The 23,837-nt window shown below is 43.8% G+C and overlaps 6 protein-coding genes and 1 non-coding gene across 8 annotated transcripts; 4 read left to right on the forward strand and 3 right to left on the reverse strand.

Annotated features, from left to right (window-relative positions):
* The first annotated feature begins 2,826 nt into the window (after positions 1–2,826).
* Trnah-gug lies at positions 2,827–2,898 on the forward strand. The gene has a single exon. It is a non-coding gene; the product is annotated as a tRNA-His (tRNA).
* Positions 2,899–4,814: 1,916 nt separating this feature from the next.
* On the reverse strand, positions 4,815–6,072 carry LOC117891364 (thioredoxin-related transmembrane protein 2 homolog). The gene has a single exon (XM_034796799.1). The coding sequence runs from the start codon at positions 5,951–5,953 to the stop codon at positions 5,123–5,125; it is 831 nt and encodes a 276-aa protein (XP_034652690.1). The 5' UTR covers positions 5,954–6,072; the 3' UTR covers positions 4,815–5,122.
* A 2,296-nt stretch (positions 6,073–8,368) lies between these two features.
* Positions 8,369–9,309, forward strand: LOC117891305. Its single transcript, XM_034796713.1, has 3 exons — positions 8,369–8,747; positions 8,814–8,948; positions 9,027–9,309. The coding sequence occupies exons 1-3, from the start codon at positions 8,624–8,626 to the stop codon at positions 9,140–9,142; spliced, it is 375 nt and encodes a 124-aa protein (XP_034652604.1). The 5' UTR covers positions 8,369–8,623; the 3' UTR covers positions 9,143–9,309.
* Positions 9,310–9,436: 127 nt separating this feature from the next.
* LOC117891304 (parkin coregulated gene protein homolog) lies at positions 9,437–11,795 on the reverse strand. Its single transcript, XM_034796712.1, has 5 exons — positions 11,371–11,795; positions 11,121–11,293; positions 9,944–10,115; positions 9,655–9,804; positions 9,437–9,597 (listed from the first exon to the last, which is right to left on the reverse strand). Exons 1-5 carry the CDS (start codon positions 11,648–11,650, stop codon positions 9,437–9,439), a joined length of 936 nt encoding a protein of 311 aa, XP_034652603.1. The 5' UTR covers positions 11,651–11,795.
* A 1,898-nt stretch (positions 11,796–13,693) lies between these two features.
* Positions 13,694–16,501, forward strand: LOC117890313 (serine/threonine-protein kinase hippo). The gene is made up of 2 exons (XM_034795100.1): positions 13,694–15,118; positions 15,181–16,501. The coding sequence occupies exons 1-2, from the start codon at positions 13,831–13,833 to the stop codon at positions 15,894–15,896; spliced, it is 2,004 nt and encodes a 667-aa protein (XP_034650991.1). The 5' UTR covers positions 13,694–13,830; the 3' UTR covers positions 15,897–16,501.
* Positions 16,502–16,580: 79 nt separating this feature from the next.
* LOC117890314 (rab proteins geranylgeranyltransferase component A) lies at positions 16,581–18,649 on the reverse strand. Its single transcript, XM_034795101.1, has 3 exons — positions 18,494–18,649; positions 17,320–18,426; positions 16,581–17,261 (listed from the first exon to the last, which is right to left on the reverse strand). Exons 1-3 carry the CDS (start codon positions 18,540–18,542, stop codon positions 16,855–16,857), a joined length of 1,563 nt encoding a protein of 520 aa, XP_034650992.1. The 5' UTR covers positions 18,543–18,649; the 3' UTR covers positions 16,581–16,854.
* A 336-nt stretch (positions 18,650–18,985) lies between these two features.
* On the forward strand, positions 18,986–23,804 carry LOC117890923 (WD repeat-containing protein 19). 2 transcript variants are annotated; one of them, XM_034796053.1, is made up of 9 exons: positions 18,986–19,256; positions 19,312–20,037; positions 20,099–20,714; positions 20,780–21,356; positions 21,411–21,693; positions 21,755–21,935; positions 21,995–23,078; positions 23,135–23,504; positions 23,564–23,804. In XM_034796053.1, the coding sequence occupies exons 1-9, from the start codon at positions 19,096–19,098 to the stop codon at positions 23,667–23,669; spliced, it is 4,104 nt and encodes a 1,367-aa protein (XP_034651944.1). In that variant the 5' UTR covers positions 18,986–19,095; the 3' UTR covers positions 23,670–23,804. The 2 variants fall into 2 exon arrangements, with proteins under 2 accessions (XP_034651944.1, XP_034651945.1); XM_034796054.1 differs by having other exon boundaries at positions 18,987–19,256; positions 20,102–20,714.
* The last annotated feature ends 33 nt before the right edge of the window (positions 23,805–23,837 follow it).

The raw sequence follows: 23,837 nt of genomic DNA on the forward strand, positions 1-23,837 counted from the left end.
TAAAAAGCGCCATGACGCTTTGACATGGCTGAACTGAGGACTGCAAAGTTATATGCCAATTTTCCCGAATTTAGTTGCAAGCACAGTTGGCGGCATGGGAGGGACTTTGTTATGTAGTCGTCATCGTCCGGTCCAGAGCCCAAAACATCCGACCCTTTGCGCACTTATTGGAGCGCGAGTGCTTTTTTCCCACTCATATTTAATAAAAAAAGCGGTCAGCTTTTTTCACATTTGAAAGAGCAGTTCATAAAAAATATGGGGCGAAAAATCCCTGTGTATTCTGTCTTTGTCTGGTCGGTGGATTTTCCGTTTCCATGTAAATACTTTTCAATGTTGTACGTTTTTGTTTTTGTTTGTCGGTAAGAACCCGAAACCACGAGACCAGCATTCATTCATCTATCCCACCCCACGCTTTCATGAAAAAGGAGAACTCGCGTTTGCAAATAGCTCAAAAAATAAAAACAAAACTACCATTGAAATAATATTGTGCTTATGGGTAATTACAAAATCGTTAAATGCAAAAAATTCCATAAAACTGGATTGTTCAAGTTTCGGTTGGAGAGATTCGGTTATTGCAAATCGAAACTTTTAAATGGGAATGTCGAATGAGGGAAAGTTCAGGAAGCTAATGCGAATATGAATATGTGCTGCACGCGAGCTTATTTTACACTCATTAATTGGTCCGTAAAAAACGCAGTTTTAGGCAGCTTCAAAAATATTGATTGAAAGTGAAATATTTATTTAAAAATGATTCAATGAAACATAAGGAGAACACACATACATACATATGTATGTATATGTACATATTTACCATTGGTGATAAGAGATTCCCTATAAGCGTTGACATGTGTGCTGTGGAATTACTAATTCAAATGTCACATAATTGTATGTATGAATGTTAGTCAAATCCACAGCCCCTTGTGAAAAAATCAATTATACAGCAAATATCCCTGAGGGGAATACCATCAACATACCTCATTAAACCATCATTAATTCAACTCGTACTCGTAATAGTTTTTATTTTAAAGAAATTATATTTATTTTTTCAGTGACCAACAAATTTGAATGAGTTATGTAGGTTTTTATACCCGGTACTCGAAGAGTAAATAGGGTATATTGTATTTGTGCAGATAACGGTTGTATGTAACGCACAGAAGGAAACGTTTCCGACCCCATAAAGTATATATATTCTTGATCAGCATCAATAGCCGAGTCGATTGAGCCATGTCTGTCTGTCCGTCCGTCCGTCCGTCCGTCCGTCCGTCCGTCCGTCCTTATGAGCGCCTGGATCTCAGAGACCATAAGAGCTAGAGCCACCAAATTTTGCATCCAGACTTCTGTATACTCACACTGTTACAAGTGTATTTCAAAAATGAGCCACGCCCCCTTCCGCCTCCGCAAAAGGGCGAAAACCTCCCAAATCTACAATTTTGCAGTTAGCAGAAAACTAAAAACGCCATTCCGTAGGGAATGACCATATCTATCAGATCACCAAATTGGGATCCGATTGGATCATTATTATAGCCACAATGGAGAAATTAATTTTCAGTGGCCAAACCCACCCCGTCCCGCAGCATTCACACTCTGCTTCGCGCTGTTTATGGCCTGGCCCCTGACACGTCACTGCCTCTGCCTCTGCCGCTGCCTCTGCCCTGACTCTGCAGTGTGTGTTTCTAGGGGAGGGTGGCGAGCTAAAGGAGCGTGTTGGCGTGAGTAGTGTTGTTGATGTAGATGACAGATGAAGAAAAAATGTAAAATTTGACAAATAACCGCTAAAGTGCAGATGTAGTACTGAGTGCCGGGTATAAAAGTTGTGACGCGTAAGAAGCGTCTCACACGTCCCTTCTCGTTTTTTATGCGCTAATTAAAATTTCACTTACGTATGTACATGCACATGTACATACATATGTATGTATGTCCCGCAGGCTTAAAACCAACATATTTTGGTATAATGTACATACATATATATGTACATATTTACATATGTACATATGTGTGTGCATATGTACATACATATATTTCTATACACGCGTATAAAAAATGCAGTTTAGCCTGCCTAAGGATGATGAATTATGATGGATCAGAGAGACACATCAAACGTCAGGTACTATGTTAACGTGTGCATACATATTTATGTATATCTATGGTTAATATTGTTGACTGCATGTTTCATGTTTCACAAGTCTGAAAATTAGCTCATACACATTATAGCACCCACCGAAATGATGCAGAGTCAAATCAAATAAATTCATTCTTTCAGTTTCGAAAGTTCTCGAATTTATTCATACATAGAAAGGTATTTTTAGAACTTTGTACTTTCGGAAACCCAGTCTACCCCCCTGTCTGCCTTTCCGGCACAGAGTTCGATGGGATTCTGTTCTCCGACAACCAACTGACAGCAACAGAAACAGCAACAAAGCAGCAGCAAAACACTGCTGAGAGCAAAACGATTTTAAATGCTGAGCCAAGCAACGGTGCCGGTTCCGGTCCCTCCCATTTCTACTCCAGCCCGCTCCACTCCACTCCACCTACCTACCTTACTTTTTGTGGCCCCATTGCAAATTCAAATTAATTTATGATCCAAAATCTTGTTTATCGGCTGTGGTCTGTGTAGGTCTGTGGGTCTGTCTGTGGGTCTGTCTTTGTGGTCAGTCCAGTGGGGTTTCTTTTGACTTTCACTGGTTGCTACTGCTGTTGTTATTGGTGTTTTTATTAAGAGCAGTTGTTGGTTGCTCCACAATCTTTTTGGAGAGCAAGAAGTGCAAGGCCACCGCTCTATATTGCTCTTGTTCGCTATTTGAAATGCTAGTTTCAAGTGTCTTCGTAGCCGTGATCGTCTAGTGGTTAGGACCCCACGTTGTGGCCGTGGTAACCCAGGTTCGAATCCTGGTCACGGCAATGCTGCAATTACGCATTGTCACGGAGGAGACACATCCTTTTTGTTTTTCTTTCTTTTGTATTATCTTTTGATGTATTCTTATATTTATATGCTTTAATCTTTTTCTCGTTTTTACTCAATTTGTATCAGCCTCTGAGATTAGGTATTTTGGACTGTGTATGTTATTTTGGTGGCTTTGTGAAGCACCTATGCCCGGGACTGCTTTTCGTCCTTTGCTGTGCCAATTCCTCGTGGCTTGCCGCCCCAACGACGGCTGCCATTGACTGGAATTTTAATTTAATTGTAAGCAATTGACAGAAATACACAAAATCCACTTCGGAGTGTCGACCAAACGATATTAAGACGCCAGCAGCTGGCGTTGACATAAAAACGCAATAAAAAATACGTCCCCAAAACGAAACGAAACGAGTGATTTCGCATAGTCAATGGAAAAACGAAGCTGGAATACCCTTGTGTGCAGAATGCCCATTAGTTACAATATTAAAGGTAAGTTTTACATACTTATAATTTACTTTGGACTTAATCAGAGGTATCTACGAATAATTTAATGATATTCTGAGATTGCCTTCCTTCAAGTAAAACAGGGTATCATCGAAAAAATCACTCAAAATCAATTGAATGTGGCCAACAGTGTTTGCCTGTCCCAATAAGGAAAATCAACGTGAAAATAACGACGACAATGCGTTTTGTTGACTCTGTGCAGCCACAACTTATTGGATTTTAACCGTGAGAAGCTCTTGACAACATTTGGTAGGGGGTAGTCATTCTTGGAGCAGAGGTGCTACGTATCTGGCTTCTGACAGCGACAGGTAGGTATGAGGGCGCAATGATTAAAGACAGGAACATAAGCCTTTATAATTGTCCGAAAGTCCTGCGGTTCAAAGGCTTGGGTTCTATCGCATGTCTTATTGAAATTCAACATTTTGCGTAAATAAATCGCACATGGGAGACAATTATGTGTATTATTTACAAAATCCAATATACAAGAGCACAATGGAATGGCCACTTCCATGCCGTTTCATTGAAAATAAAGTACAAATAAAAATATTAACCGCAAAAGCGATGCTCCCATCTGCCAGTTTGTCCCTTGACTCCTCCGGCCTCTGTTTGGATGTGGGCGTGTGTGCAGTCGCCTGTATTTATGCATTTATAGTCGTTCATCTGTGGGTCGGGTCTGTGTGCGACGAGTATGCATATTGAATGGATAAAAGGGATTTGCGACTATTTCGTCCTAGGCCTGGGCCTGGATACACGCTTGACTGTGCTGTGGGGTCCCCGTGTGCCACTCCAATGGGACGAGCAACACGCCGGAAGCATTTTTGTTGTGCCATTTCCATTGTTATACATTTTCGATTTACACACACGAAGCAATAACGGGAGCATTCAACCCCATTCCATTGTATATTTCATAAACAAGAGCAAATAGGCTTTCACGCGATGTTTGTCCAAATAATTGGCACTTTACCATAACTTCAGTATAACAAAGATCTCAAAAAAGGGCTCTACTTACCATAACATGCCGACCCAGAATGGACAAATATTGTATTTAAAATTGAATTTTGCCAAAAAAGCAACGATTTTTAGCAGAGATGCGAACCTTTGCTTTTTAGCGAGACTCGAAACCTCTATTTTTATATCGATAACTTTCACAGTGGGGCCACAATTGGAAACAATCACTCATATATAAAATTAATACTTATAAGGTTCATTCGAAATTCCAACTAAAAAATATTGTAAAAATTCTGCCAAACATTTGCTTTACAAACTTTTCTTTATTATCAAGAAAGTGGACTCAAAATATTCTTCCCGCCCCGCAAACCTATTGTAGATGTAGACTACGGACGCTGCGTAGTCTGACGACGGGAAATGCTCACTTAAGTTAATTAAGTTAAAGTAGCAAAGACAGTGAAAGAAGAAAAGTTACACATACTCCGTTTACTCATTCCACAATTTTAATACACTTGATTAGCTACAAATTAAATACATAAATGTCATTCATAAAATGGCAACGTACTGCCAGTACACGATTTAGTGACAAATAGTTTAAATCATTAGTGTAGTTGTACGTGTCCTCGAGGCGATGGCAGCGACGTCGTTTTGTGCAACGACCACAAATTGAAAACGGTGGCGGGCACCAAATAAATTAAAATAAACTAAAAACTAGATAAATAACAAATATTAGCACGTGCACGCTGAAATGAGATTGATGGCTGGGAGCAGTGACTACTTCGACTTCTTGGACTCCAGAGACGTTGCCTTCTTGGCAGGCTCCGGCAAACGCTCAATGGCCTGCTTGTACAGCTGGTTCAGTCCAAATGTGGCACGCACATTGTCGCTGGAGAAGAAGAACTTCTGCAGCTTTCCCTTGGTATCCACGCAGGGCCGACGGTCCACTTCTTTGCCCTGCTGGAACAACACAACGGTGGGCAACTGGCGGGAGAAGCTGCTGTCCGAAATGCGATACTTCTGCGCCACATCCGGAAAACGGCCAATGTCGATCTTTCCAAATCGAAGATGTTCTGCGTTGTACTCGTGGGATAGTTCGGCAAACACGGGTGCGAAGTTGACACAGCTCGGATTCCAAACGGTGTAGAAGCAAATCAGCCAACTGGTGCGCTTGTCCCGCACCAACTCATCCTCGAACACCTGGGAATTGCGGAAGTAGGTTATGTGCTCGGGCCCTCGGTATGACGGTTCCGGCAGAACCATGCCAACCAGCACGCACATCAGAAGGAAGCCCAGGCCGAAACGAAAGTCTGCGTAGCCCCAGAGTATGGCATTGGCCACCTTTGTGTAGAGGAACGATGACGACAGATAGTTAATCATGGTGACGCTGCCGGTTTTGCGCGACCGTATCATTACGACGATAAGTAAAAAGAACAGTATCTCTGCCTCGCGGCTGTCAAGATCGCAGACATCGTCCTCTTCGCCAAGGGTAAAGATGCGGGTGCATATAAATTTCGTCTTCTTCGAAAGCAAATACGACAGGGCCATCAATATATTCACCCAGTAGTAGGGCATTGCGAGTGTTGCTAGCTGCTTCTTCCACGTCATGGTGTAGTCGGGGGCTTGCCTTGGCCGAGTTAGGTTATGCTTTTAATTAACAATTTCCCGTGTTAGTTTATTTTTCTTAATTTCGGCAGAGTGTTGTTAATTTTAGCAATTTTAGTGTTATCGATAACTATAACGATAAGCCCTCGAAAATATACCGAAATATACCCTTGCATTTTCAAAATATACTGCAAATATACCGTGAATCTTTATTTATTTTCCTCGATTTTGATGTTCAATTTGAGATAACTAGCTAGTTAGGATTCTCCGCCCTTAAACTATAATTTTATCCGATTAATCAATCAATTCTCCACAAGATTGGCTAGTTTTCATGACTTTCTTTGATTTGAATTTTTACAAGAAATGTTACGTATTTGATAATTTGTGGATGGTCAACCGGCATTTTAGTATGGGCGTTTGTGTTTTCTATGTTCATTAATTAATATTAAAGATAATATTAATATTAAGAGAGAAAATCCGCGAGGGACGTTAGAAAAAAAATGGGAGTTTCGATACCCTATATTCTTGAATAAACCATTAGAAATGGAATTTAACAGGAGGATGATTTTCATTAAATATACCCATGAATACCGATATACCGAAAATTGTCTTTGTTTTTTTTTAATTTAATCGCTACAGCGAAATTGGTTGGTACCGAAAATTTACATTGAACTCTTTTTCGTAATTGAAATATCCATAATTGTTATTAATATACCATAAATATTCATTCGTGTTATTAATTTCAGCAATTTTAGTGCTATCGATCCAGTATTCTCTGACCCTTAGAAAATACCGGAAATATACCAACTTTACCTCCCTATATTTATCTGAGTTTAACAGCGGAAAAAATTTACTGCTTGTATTCCCTGATTTTGATGTTCGGTTTAATAATACCAGCTAGCTAGAACTCTCAGTACTAAACACATCATTTAACCGGATAGTTTAATCAATTTTCTACTAGACTGGCTTATTTTGAGGACTTTTCTTTTATTGGATTGTTTATAACTTTAGCTTTAACAACAATTGGCATATTGTAAACTCAACATCGTTCTTGCAAGCCAACCGATGTTGTAAGCTGCTCGCAGTTGCCACGTTTGGCGCCAAGCAGTTGTCGATAAGTTGACAATTTAAATCCAATTTTGCTGGTGAGGGTCTCTTATACTGCTCGAATTATTACGTCAGATTTTTGCAAGAGTCATTGGCGGCTCGTTGAACTTTGCTGGGAAGGTCTCTTTCAAAGATGACCGGGGATATTCATTATCAGAACACACGCCTGCCGAAAATAAAAGAAAAAAATGTTAATCAGCAGAACTGGCTGGCTCTACGTGGTCATAGACAGACACTCTCATTATCAGTTGAATATTTTTATTTTGCGGACCTCCTGTTGTTTTCTTTTTTGGACAATTTTACCAAAAAGCGTGTTTGATGAGAATGCATGCATTATAAACACACATTACAGAGTATCGCCTTAGCTATCTGCATCATGACTTTGTGGGAACATTGTGCAGAGATTAAGTTTTATAGTAAACACATTGCGCGTCACCAATTTAATGATTAATGTATGATTGTATTCATGTGGTCGCGGGTCATGGAGATCGGATCACCCACCTACATATTAATCTACAATCATGTCTTTAATTTTCGACATTTTATTTCAATGTTTACATTTTCGAGTGGTAAACCCCGTGAATAATAACCTCATAAAATGTCTGTGACATTTTCTTAGATGAAAAATGTATTTCGTAAGATGCACAGGTACCGCGTAGAGAAGGTTTTATAATAAATTTATTTAAATTGTCAACAATATAATTAGTTTACTACAAAAATAAATAAACAACCTGCACTTAGGTCAGTTTTTAATATTATCAGTAACGTTCTAGACCATACATTGTACATACATACATACATATGTACATACTTATGTATTAATGCACATATAGTATACATTTGAATGTGACTCAAACCGGTTTTAGCTGCCTTATAATTGAGCTTTCGGACCTTAGATTAATGTATCTTCATGGTCAGCGGAGATCTTTAATCCTTCTTAGATCGTGCCCTGAGTCGGGCATAAAACCCGTTATACGATTAACGTAATAACTGATGCCGAATCAGGGCCTCTTTCTCTGTGCAGCACGTACATATTCGCTGACGCCTCGAAACATCCCTGGGAGCCTCCTCAATTCCAGCGGAGTCAAAACAAAACCAAAACAAGCGCAACTGCAGCTGATAATGTTGAGCCGAAAGCAAAATGGCGATCGGCGATCGCTTGCCTGTGGCTATCAAGGCAACCTGATCTCCCGTCTCTCTAACGGGTCCACATTTCGCTTATCGCTTATTGCCCATAGAAGCCTCGATTCCGATTCAGAAGGTCTGACCACGCGGTCTATAAATTGCAATCGAATCGAAGCGGCAAACTCAGTTCAGTTCTGAACCTTGTGCAAAGTGTGTTCGTCGTGAGCTAATGAAAATCGTCGTTGATCATCGAGAAAAACCAATCAAACAGTTTTGGCATTAAATGCCCAGTTGACAAAAACAAATTGTGCTTATAAATTGAATTTAATTGGCTTGACAAAGCAAATTTATATTCCCACAAAAAAACTCTAGGAAATATTTCGACAAATCGAAATATTCCCAATCCCCCAACTCTCCGCGGAATTTGATTTCTGTCTTTGAATGCTGCTGCAGCAAACCGAAAATTCCACCAAATTCAATCAGCATTTCACAGAGTGCTGGAATCAGTTAAGCACCCAGCGAAGGTCCGACTTATTATCCGTTCTCAGCACCATATCTTTCAGCGGTAAGTAACAGCTAGGAAGCCTCTCAATGCATCTCAACCCAAACTCTTTCTCGTTTCCCCACACAGCTGCTAAGATGGCCACCATGCCCCAGGGTGCTTTTGCCGCTTGCAAGATTCGCCAGCAATTCAACGAACGCGACATGATCGTCTCCCGCATGAGATCTGCGGCTGATAAGAATCCAGTTGACAACAACTCAACTCGTGAGTAGTACACACAGGAGCAATAGGTCAATGGGCCTTTGTTTACCCTCTCTCTGATTCAACCCTGCCTTCTTCCAGAACGGGAATATACTCCGGTCAAGTATAATGACATGCTAATGAAGTCAATTTGGGGCCTCTACAATCGTTATTCGCCGCACAACGTCAAGAAGAACGAATACGCCCCCACCAAGTGAAACCCTAGCCAAGGCGCAGCTGCTTTGCTTATAAGGAAGCTGCTGTGCCGTGTCGTTGCCTGTACCCCTTTCTAGGGCATGGGCCGACCAAATTAATATATATACTCAACGATATATACACACATACTTATATAACCAACCCCCAACATACCCTTTAACCTGCGCATAAAAAATGAACAAACAAAAAAAGAAGAGGTAATGTTAATCCTTGGTAACAAATTTGAATTTAATTAATCACATCTACTTTGATGCTGTAATATATAAATTACAATAAATACTTATGATGCAAAGCGCTCAATTTAAGTAGCACGACTCGTAGGTCGGCACCATGTACTTGATATTGATGAAGGCATCCTCGCCGCCGTGCAGCTCCAGCACCTGGAGCGTCTCATCAATCAGATCGCCAAGGTTCAGATTGTTCTTTTGGGCATAGTCGATCTCGTCTCCACAGTTTACTGCAGGGAAAATTGTTCAGTCTTTCATAGAGTAAGGGAAGGGAAGAGCACACTTACAGTTTTTCACTTTGAAAGCGTTAAACATTGGCAGCAATTGTCTGTAGAAGGGCACCAGTGCCGGGCCCACCTGATCCGAGGACATCACCAGTTGTTGTATTATCTTCAGTGTCGTGCACATTACCTCCAAATTTCTTGTGCTCAATGCGTCTAAAATGGTAATGGAAAAAACCGAGGAAAAGGTTCGGTTCGTTGAGGTGAGCGACAAAGGTGCAAATTAAACGAAAAAAGTTCGAGGCATTTGCGTGCCACACAATTCCAATTTTCCCCATTTTTCCCATCTACTCACTCTTCAGAGGCAATATTAATTGCGGTATTACGGTGTGTATTTTGTCTCCGCCCGCAAGCAGTAGATCCGTCACTCCCTGGCGGGCATAGGTCTTATACGGATGCTTCGCTTCGGCCAAACCATCAAAAAAGAGCGGCAGATAGAGACTGTAGTCCAGCTTGTCAATGTCCACCTGCGGGTATAAACAGCAGAACATTGCCAAGATTTTAAATGGATTGATTCAAAGATTGAGTGTGGAAAAGGGTTCAAAGTTCGAGTCAAAGTTTGGCAGTTCCCTGGGCAAGCAGTGCAAATGTGCACGCTATGCTTGTTACGGATTTTTGATTTCTATTAAGATGCCTTTTATTTATTTATACTTTGCAAATGGAATTCATTTCATTATGAAATGCAAAATGGAAATACACCTTGTCTAATCTTTATTTATAATATGTATTGTTTTTGTCAACGAAAGTCCAAACAAACAGAATTTCCCCTCATGTTCTCCTACTGATCAGTGGCGACACCGTACATTATTTGAGCTGTATGTCTTTTGGGCATAAAGATTTGCCATAAAGTTCAATTTTATTTGATGAATTTAGGCGACTGTCAATTGCGTGAACTGCTATGGGGCTGACCTTCAACCCAAATGACGCAAATAATATAGTGCCACTCACACATCACTCATATGCACTGAGCCGTCACGGAGGCATTTTGGCCTGGATAAACAAACGCACCACTTAGAACCGAATTCATGTTATATCTCTAACCAAAAGACACCCAAGAACCCAAGGCCTGTGACATTGAAACAACAAGAAAGGGTCACGCCACATACACACATAGGGAATGTGGATGGATCCTCCGCCTACACCTACACGTATTATATCCTAGCATTTTCTGCCGGGCTGACTGATTGACACTTGGACGGCGAGACGTTTTGAATGTCAGCATTCTGAATCCCGGCACCCGTCACCTGTACGACTGTTCTACTGACTCCGGAAATAGACAATGGCATATTATTTGTACACTGGTGTTCTTAGCTGCAGCTTTGGCTTACACTTGAAATAATTGGACACGCAGGTGTAAGGGAATTAAAGCGAAACCAAAATATGGGCTAGGTAACTGAGTTGTGACCTCAAAACATGCAATTTGAAATTGTTAAAAAACAAATAAGAGATCATCTTTGCATTTGTGTACTCACCGTCCATCCAATCTTATCGCCACCGCAGAGATACTCCATTTTGATGGGTAAGTCACCACGATCGAAGTACATTCGAAAGAGAGTGCCTCGCCCCGAGTCGGTGCCTGGCGGGCAGGCATTAAAGCCCATTCCCAGATTGAATGTGGAAATGGATTTTTGTTGCCTTTTTAGGACTAAACAACAATAAGGTGTCATTAGGAAAACAAACAGTAAATAAGCAGTGGCTGATGGGGTAGACAGGAGTACGCACATTTTGGATTTGGGGCCCGCCCCCTGGCACTAGCCGTTGTCGCGGCGGTTTCGTGTATTGGCCCGTTGATTACTACGGTATTTTTCTGCTGCGACTGTATGGAAAAGGGCGGCACATAACGGGGTCGCACCGCCGCCCCGTGGATGCCACTAAGTGGACGTAATTGCGGTGGATTAGCCGATTTGGAGCGATGCTTCAGCGATATGGAGGTGGCATGGTAGTCGTGCGACGGTCGCGTTCCGTAGGCGTGGGCTGTGGATATGCGTGCCGTTTGAGCCATTTTTGCCGTAGAACTTCGCCCGCGTAGTGAGAACAACAAACTGAGCGAAGGAATTTTCTAGCCACCAGTAGGTGGCGGCTCCTAGTCTTTTGTGTTGCTGTTGGGTGTCGTTTCTATGGAGCGCGTTGCTAGGGTACCCCGAAAAGCATACTGACTGATAAGGATTTGCCAAATGTAGCACATAACGAGGCCCACTGTACTCTTGGCACTTCTCATGCAGCAACAATGATTGAATAATGCTGTATAGCATATCAATGCAAAACATTAGCCCACAAGGCGCCTGGCCTGACACTTTAATATGTATTTTCGTATCTCTCCATACAGATGTACATATATGTATCTATGTATTCACGTTTTAGGTCAATGAACCTGGATGTAGCCGGGCATGAGTTGAATCAGTATTGCTAGAAACCTTCAGTACATACATATGTACATACATACCTACATGAATATATTCAATAATCATCAATATTTGTACATATAATTTCATTTTTTAAAGTATGCTAAGAACATAGAGCATAGAAACTTACATAGAAAGAAGACTCCCTACATCCCTACATCACACGAAAACTTTCCCAAATGTATTTCACTTGATTGCACCCATATCTTTGTCGCTTGTTTCAAACAATTATACTTTGGCGCGCTCTAGCAACCATCCAGTTGGTAGTATCGATAGAAATATTGCTTTCTTCGAATCAGCAGAATTTTATTTTTATACCCGGTACTCGAAGAGTAAATAGGGTATATTGTATTTGTGCGGATAAGGGTTGTATGTAACGCACAGAAGGAAACGTTTCCGACCCCATAAAGTATATGTATATATCCTTGATCAGCATCAATAGCCGAGTCGATTGAGCCATGTCTGTCTGTCCGTCTGTCCGTCCTGATGAGCGCCTAGTACTCAGAGACTATAAGAGCCACCAAATTTTGCATCCATACTTATGTATGCTCACACTGTTACAAGTGTATTTCAAAAATGAGCCACGCCCCCTTCCGCCTCCGCAAAAGGGCGAAAACCTCCCAAATCTACAATTTTGAAGATAGCAGAAAACTAACCATTCCGTAGGGAATGACAATATCTATCAGATCACCAAATTGGGATACGATTGGATCATTATTATAGCCACAATGAAGAAATTAATTTGCAGTGGCCAAACCCACCCCGTCCCGCAGCATTCACACTCTGCTTCGCGCTGTTTATGGCCTCTGCCCCTGACACTTCTCTGCCTCTGCCTATGCCTTTGCCCTAACTCTGCAGTGTGTGTCGCCACCCTCCCGGCGAGCTAAAGGAGCGTGTTGGCTTGAGCAGTGTTGTTGATGTAGATGACAGATGAAGAAAAATGTAAAATTTGACAAATAACCGCTAAGTTGCAGATGTAGTACTGAGTGCCGGGTATAAAAGTTGTGACGCGTAAGAAGCGTCTCACACGTCCCTTCTCGTTCATATTGATCTTCTTGATTTCCACCTAATTTTCTATAAAATCCAATCCAATCCCGTATTCTAGGAAATGTATTTATCCATCGAATAAACGTATATCTGAAGAGCTGAGAGTCGCTGCTAGCTAGTAGTATTGAGCCGAAAGTAAAATATAGGAATAGTAGTAGGAATATTAAATACATATATAGGAATGTAGGCAACAAAAGAGCAACTGATGTTTTTTACCTGTTTAAATGTAGGGGGGCTAAATGTGTTAAGTTCGTTCTTGCCTTGGTATATTTGCGGTATATTTTAAACATGAGAACGTATATTTCGGTATATCTCTAAGGGTCACTGATGGAAAGAAAGAACAAATTAGTGTGAAAGAAAGAACAAACAATTAAACTTATTTTAGATACAACCCAACAAAAAGGAGCCCTTACAGTAAACTAATTTGTAAAAAATTGCTTGATAAATCGGATAAAATTATAGTTTTAGAGCTGAGACTCCTAACTAGCTGGTAATATTAAATAGAACATCAAAGTCGAGGAAAGTGAGTTAAGATTACGGTGTATTTACAGTATATAAAATCAAAGGCATATTTCGGTATATTTTATCGATAATTCCGCGGTTAAATACCACAAAGAACAAATGAGTGTAAAAAAAATGTCGCTTTAAATTGGCAATTATCTTTATATTTTAGTGCTAAAATAGATATATACGCGCAAATATTGTGCTTTTGTGGCTGAGACTGAAGTGTATAATGGCGGGTCACATGTCTTCCAATTCCAATGGGGAGTTGAAGAAACTTTCGGAGGAGAGTTTACTGCAGCCCCCTGAAAAGGTGTTCGACATTATGTACAAACTGGGCGAGGGAAGCTACGGGTCCGTCTACAAGGCCCTCCACAAGGAGAGCTGCTCCATTGTGGCCATCAAGCTGGTGCCGGTGGAGTCCGACCTGCACGAGATCATCAAGGAGATATCAATTATGCAACAGTGTGATTCTCCGTATGTGGTGCGCTACTACGGGTCATACTTCAAGCAGTATGACTTGTGGATATGCATGGAGTACTGTGGGGCGGGCAGCGTTTCGGACATAATGCGCCTACGCAAGAAAACGCTGACAGAGGACGAGATAGCCACCATAATGTCGGACACGCTGAAGGGACTAGTCTATCTGCACCTGCGTCGGAAAATACATCGAGATATCAAGGCTGCCAACATACTGCTCAACACGGAAGGCTATGCGAAGCTAGCCGACTTTGGTGTGGCTGGCCAGCTGACAGACACAATGGCCAAACGGAACACGGTCATAGGAACGCCCTTCTGGATGGCCCCCGAAGTAATTGAGGAGATTGGCTACGATTGTGTGGCGGATATTTGGTCCCTTGGCATCACAGCCCTTGAAATGGCAGAGGGAAAGCCCCCCTACGGTGATATACATCCCATGCGGGCTATTTTTATGATACCTCAGAAGCCGCCGCCCTCGTTTCGGGAACCAGACAGATGGAGCACCGAATTCATTGATTTTGTGAGCAAATGCCTGGTGAAGGCTCCCGATGAACGTGCCACAGCTACAGAGCTGCTGGAGCATGAGTTTATACGCAATGCCAAGCATCGCACTATTTTGAAGACCATGCTGGAGGAAACCTGTGCCATTCGAGAACAACAGCGTGCCAGTCGGGCTGCTGGCGGAGTGTTGGCCTCTAGTCAGGCCAAGAGTCTTGCCACCCAGGAGAACAGTATGCTGCACAACATGCAGGAGGAAGAAACCGAATTCAATGGCACAGGGAAGACCTTCATTGATGATCCTGGCACGCTGGTGCCGGAAAAATTCGGTGAATATCAGCAAAGCTCGGCTTCAGATGCAACTATGATATCGCATCCGGAGCCAGACATTGACGAAGGCACCTTGGGACCGGGTGGCATACGAGGTTTGAGCAGGGCAACGGCAATAACGGCAACCGGCGTGACTGCGGCGTCTGCCTCATCCCCACTGGATGTACCAGCAGTCGATAGTGGTACCATGGTGGAGCTCGAGTCAAACTTGGGTAAGAAATATCTAATACAAATAGAAAGCAGAGAGGATTAGTACCTTTTGTTTGCATTTCAGGCACAATGGTTATTAACTCTGACTCGGACGACTCGACAACGGCTAAGCGCAATGACGATCAGAAGCCCCGCAATCGGTATCGTCCTCAGTTCCTGGAGCATTTCGAACGTAAGAATGCGGGCGATGGACGTGGCGATGAAAAGGCGACGGCTACAGAGTATTCCCCAGCGGCAGCCGAGCAGCAACAGCAACAGCAACAGCAGCAACAACAACAGGAGGAGCAGCATCTGGCCAGTGGAGCCAACGACGTAAGCAACTGGGAGCACAACATGGAAATGCAGTTCCAGCAGATATCGGCAATAAATCAGTATGGATTACAGCAGCACCAGCAACAGCAGCATGTACTCATGGCCTATCCACTGATGAATGATCAGCTCATTGCCATCAACAATCAACAAAATCTGCTGCGCAGCAACGCCACGCCCCTGGCTCAGCAGGGACACCCGGCTGTGGCTGCAGCTCAACCGCCGCCCGCATATCAAAACCAACATATGCACTCGCAATCGCACGCCTACGTGGAGGGCGAATTTGAGTTCCTTAAATTTCTTACCTTCGACGATCTGAATCAACGTCTCAGCAACATTGATCACGAAATGGAGCTGGAGATTGAGCAGTTGAACAAGAAATATAATGCCAAGCGGCAGCCGATTGTGGATGCCATGAATGCGAAGCGCAAACGCCAGCAGAATATCAATAATAATCTGATTAAGATATAGAAATAGAAATAGCGACTCCAAACTTTGCAAGGCAACAGAAAAATAGAATTTGAACTCACGAAAGACCCTCTGCATTAGGTTGATCATAAAGGAAGTGCGTTTAAGCTGCAGCAGCAGGTTCTCTCTCATCCAGAAATGTGGCTGATCAATCAATTCAGTGCAGAGGGCTCAAAACAAAACGCAAGAAATGATAACACAAAAGCTTTATTGTAAAATGCAGTGAAAACAGGAAAGAAATGTGGTTATAAACGTCGTGGGAAAAACATACACACATACCCTACATACATACATACATATATTAAATAGCGCACGAACACTTTTCCTTCTTGTTTCGTTTAAATTTTGTTTGATTGCAAGTTTAATTTTGTTTCGCTTCATATTTGATATATAGTTTTGATCTACATATGGATCTTCCAATGAAGACACTCTCGAATCGAAAAGATATTTTAGCATCTCGCAGCTGCCTGCATTATCTACTGCCTAAGTCCACTCCAAATTGATAAGACTACGTAAAATGTTCTTCCCAGTTAACTATGTAACTGTTAACCTATAATCTCTACCTATATTTCCTACTTTTATTTTTGTGTCTTCGTGCGAACACAAACAAACAGAACAAACACTCAGAAACCCGTCAAGCAATAAATATAAAAAGAAATACGTTTTTACAACGCATTAGAATGCATATTTTTCGAAAGGTATATTTATCAAAGCAAAATGCACAGAAGCACTCACAATTATATACATACATACTAGTACTTTTAGAACTTATAACTAATTTACCTAATAAATATATATATATAGTAATATATGCAAAAAATCCTTGTATACAGATAACTTTGTATAATATAATCTTTCATTCTTATTTACCTTAAAAGCGTATAGTCGTTGTGCTTTGATAATGTTTTGATGAAGGTAGATTTAGCTATGGTTAAAGCGTAGTTGCTAGACCTACATAAGTCTAGTCTTGTATGTCCATTTGTTCAGTCGCCTGTTGCATGTCCTGCAGCTGGGCACGCAAATCCTCGGGCAAGCTATGCTCGTTCAAGGCACTTGGATCCTCCCCATCGACGACAATCTCCTCAACATCTGGGGCACGTGGCAAAAATTCCAGATCCGTGTAGAGCTTACCAAAGATGTCACGCGCATTGGCAATGGCATCATAAAAGTCCATCTCGAAGCTAGGCGCATCTGTATAGAAAACGGCATCATCCGCTCCACCTTTATTGGGTTGGGATTGTGTAGTAAGGGTAAAGAAGGAGCTGAATACGAATTCCGGAGCGGAGTTCTGGAAAAGCTGCATTGTAAATGGTCTTAAATCTTCCGCAGGATCATCGGAAACAGCGGGTGTAGTCACATGGAAGAGATCTGCAATTTATTTGGGTATGACAAAGAGTTTAAATTTTAGTTGGCGATTGCTACTTACACAATCCCTTCGGGCAAGCTCCAGAAAAGTGCGAGAGCTGGATGAAGATGGCTTCCCGGACTCCCTCCATTAGGCGGAGGATATTAACGCCACCGCCACCTTTATTAAGCACCTCATTGCCCAAAGGTGTGGAGGATAAAAACAAGCCACGAGATAGATGAGGACGCATAACACAGTCGCGGGATGCTGGCAGATATCTAGGAGCAGAAACCACATGTTTCGCACGGAATGTTGTTCCGGCGCTGCTTATCAAAACTTCATTGGAGTTGGCATCCACGGCACTGTCATCTACGGATCGTTGCAAGCAATAAATGCCCCCGTAGACAGCACACTGACGACAGAAGCTCTGAGGGAATTCCCCACAGCCATACATGGGATAGAGAAACGGTGTGTTGCCATAACGACCGAGACTTCGGAGAAAACGCTGCGTGCGCAGCATTCCCTCCTCGAAGCTAGTGTTGGGGCCACACATGGCAATGGCCTGCATCACGCACGAGGCAATCTTCTCCGTCACACGCTGTTCCTGCAGATACTCGGAAAACGTTCTACCCCGAAAAGCCAGAGTATCCTCGTTGGACTTGTCCTCGCCGTAGTCATTGCACGCATTCATAAATTTCATCAGCAGCCGCTTCTCCACTATGGTCAACGATTTTGTATTGAAGATATCACTGCGAGAACAGGGTATGGAGACAATATTTCCGTTCTGCTGCATACACACATTGTCCACGGCCCGGAATTCCGTGTAGCGGCAAATGTTGGACTGGATGAGCAGCTGCACAAGCTCACCAGCGGAGTAGAGAATTCGTGGACAGAGATCAATGCAGAAACGTCGCGACATGGCCAGCACTGTCTCCCGCGTCCACTGCTGCCCAGTCTCTTCTTTCATCTCATCCCCTTCTGACGTGGATGTGTCGCCAGATTCGTCGTGCCAGGTGTAACTTCCATTGCGCAGTGTCGAGTGTGGTGCAGCATCACTGGACAACAGACGAACCAGGTCTTCAACGCCTACTGAGCCCCAAACATTACCGTAGTAGTCATTGCTGTCCAAATGGAGAACGGTCTTGCCCACCCGACTGGCCGCCGCGGCAATGCAAGATTCAGTGAAACCTGAAAAGGACAGCCAGATTTGTATGACTCATACGCCCTTCAAGCTACATTTCCATGCCCAACTTACCTGTGCCTATGACTATTAGGTCAAACTGCTCCGGCAAGTCATCCGCCATTATGAGAGGTCTTGTCCAAATAAAGACAAAATTAACCCGAAATATCAAATATAACAATTTTGTTTATTGTTTAATAGATTGCAAGTCCGTGTGACCGTGGATTAATCAAATATACTGATCTGACCCCCAGAAATATACTGACCATGGATAATAGAGAAAGTGTTGGTGAATAAATATATTTTCAATCTAATTTTCAGAGTTTTACCATACTGTAACATGTGAAATCAACAGGTGCACTTTCCGATTTTGAAATTCCATTTGAATATTACTAGCAAATGAGGCTCTCAGCCCACAGAACATTGAACGAGCAATCGGATAAAATTCAGTTTTTATTGCTGAGAGTCGTAACAAGCTGGTAATGTTAAATTGAATATCAAAATCAAGGAATATGATATACGATTCGGTATATTTACGGTATATTTTACAATAGCGAAGATATATTTCATATGGTGCTCCCATGGCAACGGGAAAACGGTAAACAAAAGCCGGAAAATTTTAGGTCGCGAAATGGGTGCTTTTTCTGTATAGAAAAAAAGCTTGTATTTAGAAGAAAATGTCTTTCGAGAAGATACTCTACAAATATGAGGACCCGCACGGCATCGGCGACGTCTACTTCATTTGGCAAAAGGCTTTGCTTGCGACTACAGGTACTGATGGATCTGTGGCGCTGTACAATCGCCAGGGACAACTGGTGCAGCGCATAATCCTCGCAGGGTAAGAGCCTCCCACATAGAATGTATTTCAATCTGCATCACAAATATTCCATTAGGCTCTGTTCAGGATTTGCATGGGACAATGATGGCGATCTGCTGGGAATCATCACCAGCGGCTCCCCGAACATAACTCTCTGGGACTATGGCACGCAGGAGAAGATCAGCGTTGAAACTGGACTACGCGATCCCCTTACGTGCATTTTGTGGTCAAAACAGCAGCAGCTGCTGGCCGTTGGCACGGGACGAGGAAACCTGGCGATTTACAACCACCGCAGTGGAAAGCGCCCGACCCCGGTGCTGGGTAAGCACAGCAAGCGAATAACATGCGGCGCCTGGTCGGCACAGAATCTGCTTGCGCTTGGATCGGAGGACAAGAGCTTCTCGTTGAGCAACGAGGATGGGGACACCGTGCGTGTGGTGCAGCTGCGGGATGCACCCACCGACATGTATTTCGCTGAAATGGCGAATGACGATCGCATTGCTGGAGACAATGCAATCAGCATGATCATTGGAAAGCGAACTTTGTTTCTGTACTACTTGCCAGACCCGGAAAATCCCACAGAGCTGGGATTTCAGAGTCGCTACGGCTCACTGCTGCAGCACAAATGGTTCGGGGACGGCTACATATTGCTGGGTTTCTCCAACGGCCATGTGGTGGCCATTTCCACCCACCCCAAGGACGTGGGACAGGAGCTTTGGCAGGTGAAAAATCATAAGGATACGCTGACAGGCTTGGCCTATTGTCCGACACTAGACATTGTGGCTTCTTGTGGAGATGACAGGTGAGACAATGACTTAATTGATAAATGTTGATAATATTCCCATCATACGATCGACTGTCAGCAGCATAAAGATCCACTCGATTACAAATCTGCAAGAAACGGAGCGGATCATCACAGTGCCAGATCATGCTGGCGTCCAAATGATCGACTGGTCACCGGATGGTCAACTGCTGGCCGTAACTACAAACAGTGGCACCGTCTATATCTATGTGACCAAGCTCCCTCAGATATTTGCCGTCTCCGCTCCGCGGATCGTTATGCTGAGCAGCCTGGCAGAGGTTTCCATTTATGTGTATGCACCGGATAAGTCCAAGCCACTGCCCTTCCGCTTGCCCCTGGAGGGTGAGCCCACGTTTATAGCTGTTGGCCCTTACAACTTTGCTGCTGGAATCGACAAGCATGTTTGGTTCTACGCTCTCGGAATGACGCTGGGCGAAGAGCCCCGTCCATTGAGTGAGCGGGATTTCCCGCGGAATGTGTCCAGTATGAGGATGAATGCTGAGTACTGTGCTGCGCTCTGTTCACCCCAGTTGATCCTGCAGGCTATCAGTACAGACAATCCCAATTGCAAGGACAAGCTACAGGCCACTTTTCCCAGCGCTCTGCCGAACATGCCCAACGATGCGGTGATCCCATGTTTTGCCTTGAGTCAGGAACTGTTGGTATTTGCAACCGATGTGAGTCTAGATTTTAGCCAGCATGCAAAGCCCACCCTGCAGATGTATTGTTTGATATTTTTCAGATTGGACATTTAGTGTTTTACTCGCTGGAAAAATGGGACAGTTGTACAATCTACCGTCACAGCATGGGCATTCGTCAGTTGTTTATGGACATTGAAGGAACTAAGATCATTTTTATTGACGAACATGCTCAAGGATATCTTTTCCTACCCGCACTGGAGGAAGCCTTGCTCATACCGGACATTCCGAAGCAATGCCTCGGCTGCCTTTGGGATCTCACGCAGCCGAACATTTTCATTAGCTACGATGCCAGAATTGTGAACACCCACGTATTTGTGCGCCACTCCGTGCAGGGCACACACACCCTCAAGGTGGGCGAGTCTAAGCTGAATCCTGGCCAATTTCCTCTGCTACTCTGTGGCGGCGAAATGGCACTCCACGTGGATGGCGGACAGTACGCCACACAGTCCCTCAGCACCCATGTTGTAAATCCCAGTAACAGCCAGGCGGCGAATCTCCAACTGCTCCTTCGCCTCAGAAACTATGACGAGGCGTACAAGTTGTGCGAGCAGATGAACTTGAGCAGCGCATGGCGAGAGTTTGGCGAACAGGCGACTGCTGATCTAGAGCCAGACATTGGTAAGATTATTACCACTCATCTGTCCAATCTCCACATATCCACTTTTTCTTTAGCTATTCGGGCCTATCGACGATTGGGCGACGCTGCTCTGGTACATGCGTTAAGTGAGCTGCGATATGTGGAGGATCTAGACATGTTGATCGGCTGCTGCTGCACGATTTTGGCTCAGTACGAGCAGGCCAAGGAGCATATGCTCAAGGGCGTATACACAAGAGCGGCCTTGGAACTGTGTAGAGACCTCCTTCAATGGGATCAGGCTCTTCTTCTGGCGCACAAGCACGACCCACAAGAGGTGCCCTACATAGCGAGGGAATATGCCCAGCAGCTGGAATTCACGTATGCAAGTTGTCAGAGCAACTAGAGATCAGGAATTCTATGTTTTTCCGTTACTTTCCAGTGGTAACTATGCGGACGCTTTGTATCACTACGAGAAGGGTTACAAGGAGGATTTAATTAACGACAAGGATGCCGAACAGTCGTCTGCAATGGAAAGTGCACCTGAGTACGAGGAGCACGTACGTCTCTGCAAGATGGGCATTGCCCGAACTTCAATACGTGCCGGAGATTTTCGACGAGGCGTAAGTAATTCTTTCTCTGGGAAGCAGTTCAGAAAAGTTGATTACTTACCCGTCCACAGATTCAATATGCCGTGGAGCTACTGGATAAGCAGCTTCTCTTCGACTGTGCGGAGCTATTGGCTACAGTCGGACATCTGACCGAGGCTGCGGGTCTTTATGAGCGAGGAGGGTTTTACGATGAGGCCTGTGGCCATTACATTGCTCTGAAGATGTGGCATAAGGCCAACAATGTACTTTCCAAGGTGAAGAGCAGCAAATTGCATGCAGCCTATGCCAGGGCCAAAGAAAGTGACGGCCATTTCGAAGAAGCCATTCGGTGCTATCGCATTGCTGGGGACTTGGATGCATGCGTTAGGATTTACCTTGATCATTTATGTGATCCTCATGCAGCCTCGGAAATTGTCTTGGAATCACGATCGATGGACGCTGCTAAACTGCTGGCCAAGTTTTATCAGAAGATTGGAGATATAGAACAGGCTCTTCAGTTTCTCGTTATCTGCGGATGTGTGGAGGAAGCCTTCGCTCTTGCCCAGCGGCACAACAAGCTGCGGCGGCATGGCGAACTCCTGGAACGCTATGAAAATGCGAAATCCTCCGACTATCTGGCCCTGGCTCACTACTTCGAGAGTGAGAAGTATACACTGCAGGCTGGAAAGTATTACTTTTTGGCCCGTGAGTTCACCAAAGCCATGCGGTTTCTGCTGAAAGCCTCTGCGTTCAACAACGAGGAACAGCTGGCTCTCTCCCTGGCAATTGACTGCGTGGCTACATCGAACAACGAGCAGCTGGCCTCGCAACTCATCGAGTTTCTCTTGGGTGATGTGGATGGTGTTCCCAAAGATCCACGCTACCTGTTCCGCCTGTACATGGCACGAAAGCACTATAAGGATGCGGCCAAGACAGCCGTCATAATTGCCAATCAGGAACAGATAGCTGGAAACTACAAATCCGCCCGGGACCTGCTCTACTCCATGTATCAGGAACTGCGGCGCAACAACCTGTCAGTGTCGGCCGAAATGCGGCACAATTTAATACTTCTGCACCGATACACGCTCGTCCGCATACATGTGAAGCTGGGTAATCATCTGCTGGCCGCAAAGCTATTGGTGCAGGTGGCTGCTTGCATATCCCAGTTCCCAGAGCGTAAGCATCGATTTATTCGTATTATGTGTGGATCGATAGTGTCGTTGCCTTTTCAGACATTATACCCATTCTCACCTCCACCGTCATTGAATGCCAGCGTGCGGGTCTCAAGAAGTCTGCGTTCACCTATGCCTCCACGTTGATGCGTCCGGACTACCGAAATCAACTGGATACTCGCTATGCCAAGAAAATTGAATCTGTCGTCCGCAAGGCCCCAAAGGGTATTAAACAATTGCGCGATGAGATTGACGATGAGACCATGGAGTGTCCCATATGCGATTCCAACTTGGCCAATATGGAAGTGACGTGCTATAGCTGCAAGACAACGCTACCCATCTGCATAGCAACGGGTCAGCACATCATCAAAACTCTAATGACCTCCTGCCCGCAATGCGATTTTCTCTGCTTCCGTGCAGAGATGGAAAAGTGAGTCGAAGCTGTAATAAAGGTCTAATGTGGTATTATATCCTTTATCCTTCTTTTAGGATACTCTCTGAGAATGGCGAATGCCCCATGTGTGGGGAGCAAGTGGCCCCCGAACAGCTGCTGGATGTGGAGGACATACGTCCATACATCCTGGCGGCATCTTAGAATCGAGTGACAACATGACTGGAATTAACGAATAGACTGCACAGCACCATAAAACACCAAATAATAGATTTAAGTTCCAAGCACAAATCACACTTTTTAAATCACTAGACAAAACGTTTATAAATAAACACCTCTTAAAGCCCAGTGGTTTTCAACAGTTCTTTCTCA

The sequence above is a fragment of the Drosophila subobscura genome, chromosome E (assembly GCF_008121235.1).
Source record: "Drosophila subobscura isolate 14011-0131.10 chromosome E, UCBerk_Dsub_1.0, whole genome shotgun sequence".
Taxonomy (NCBI): domain Eukaryota; kingdom Metazoa; phylum Arthropoda; class Insecta; order Diptera; family Drosophilidae; genus Drosophila; species Drosophila subobscura.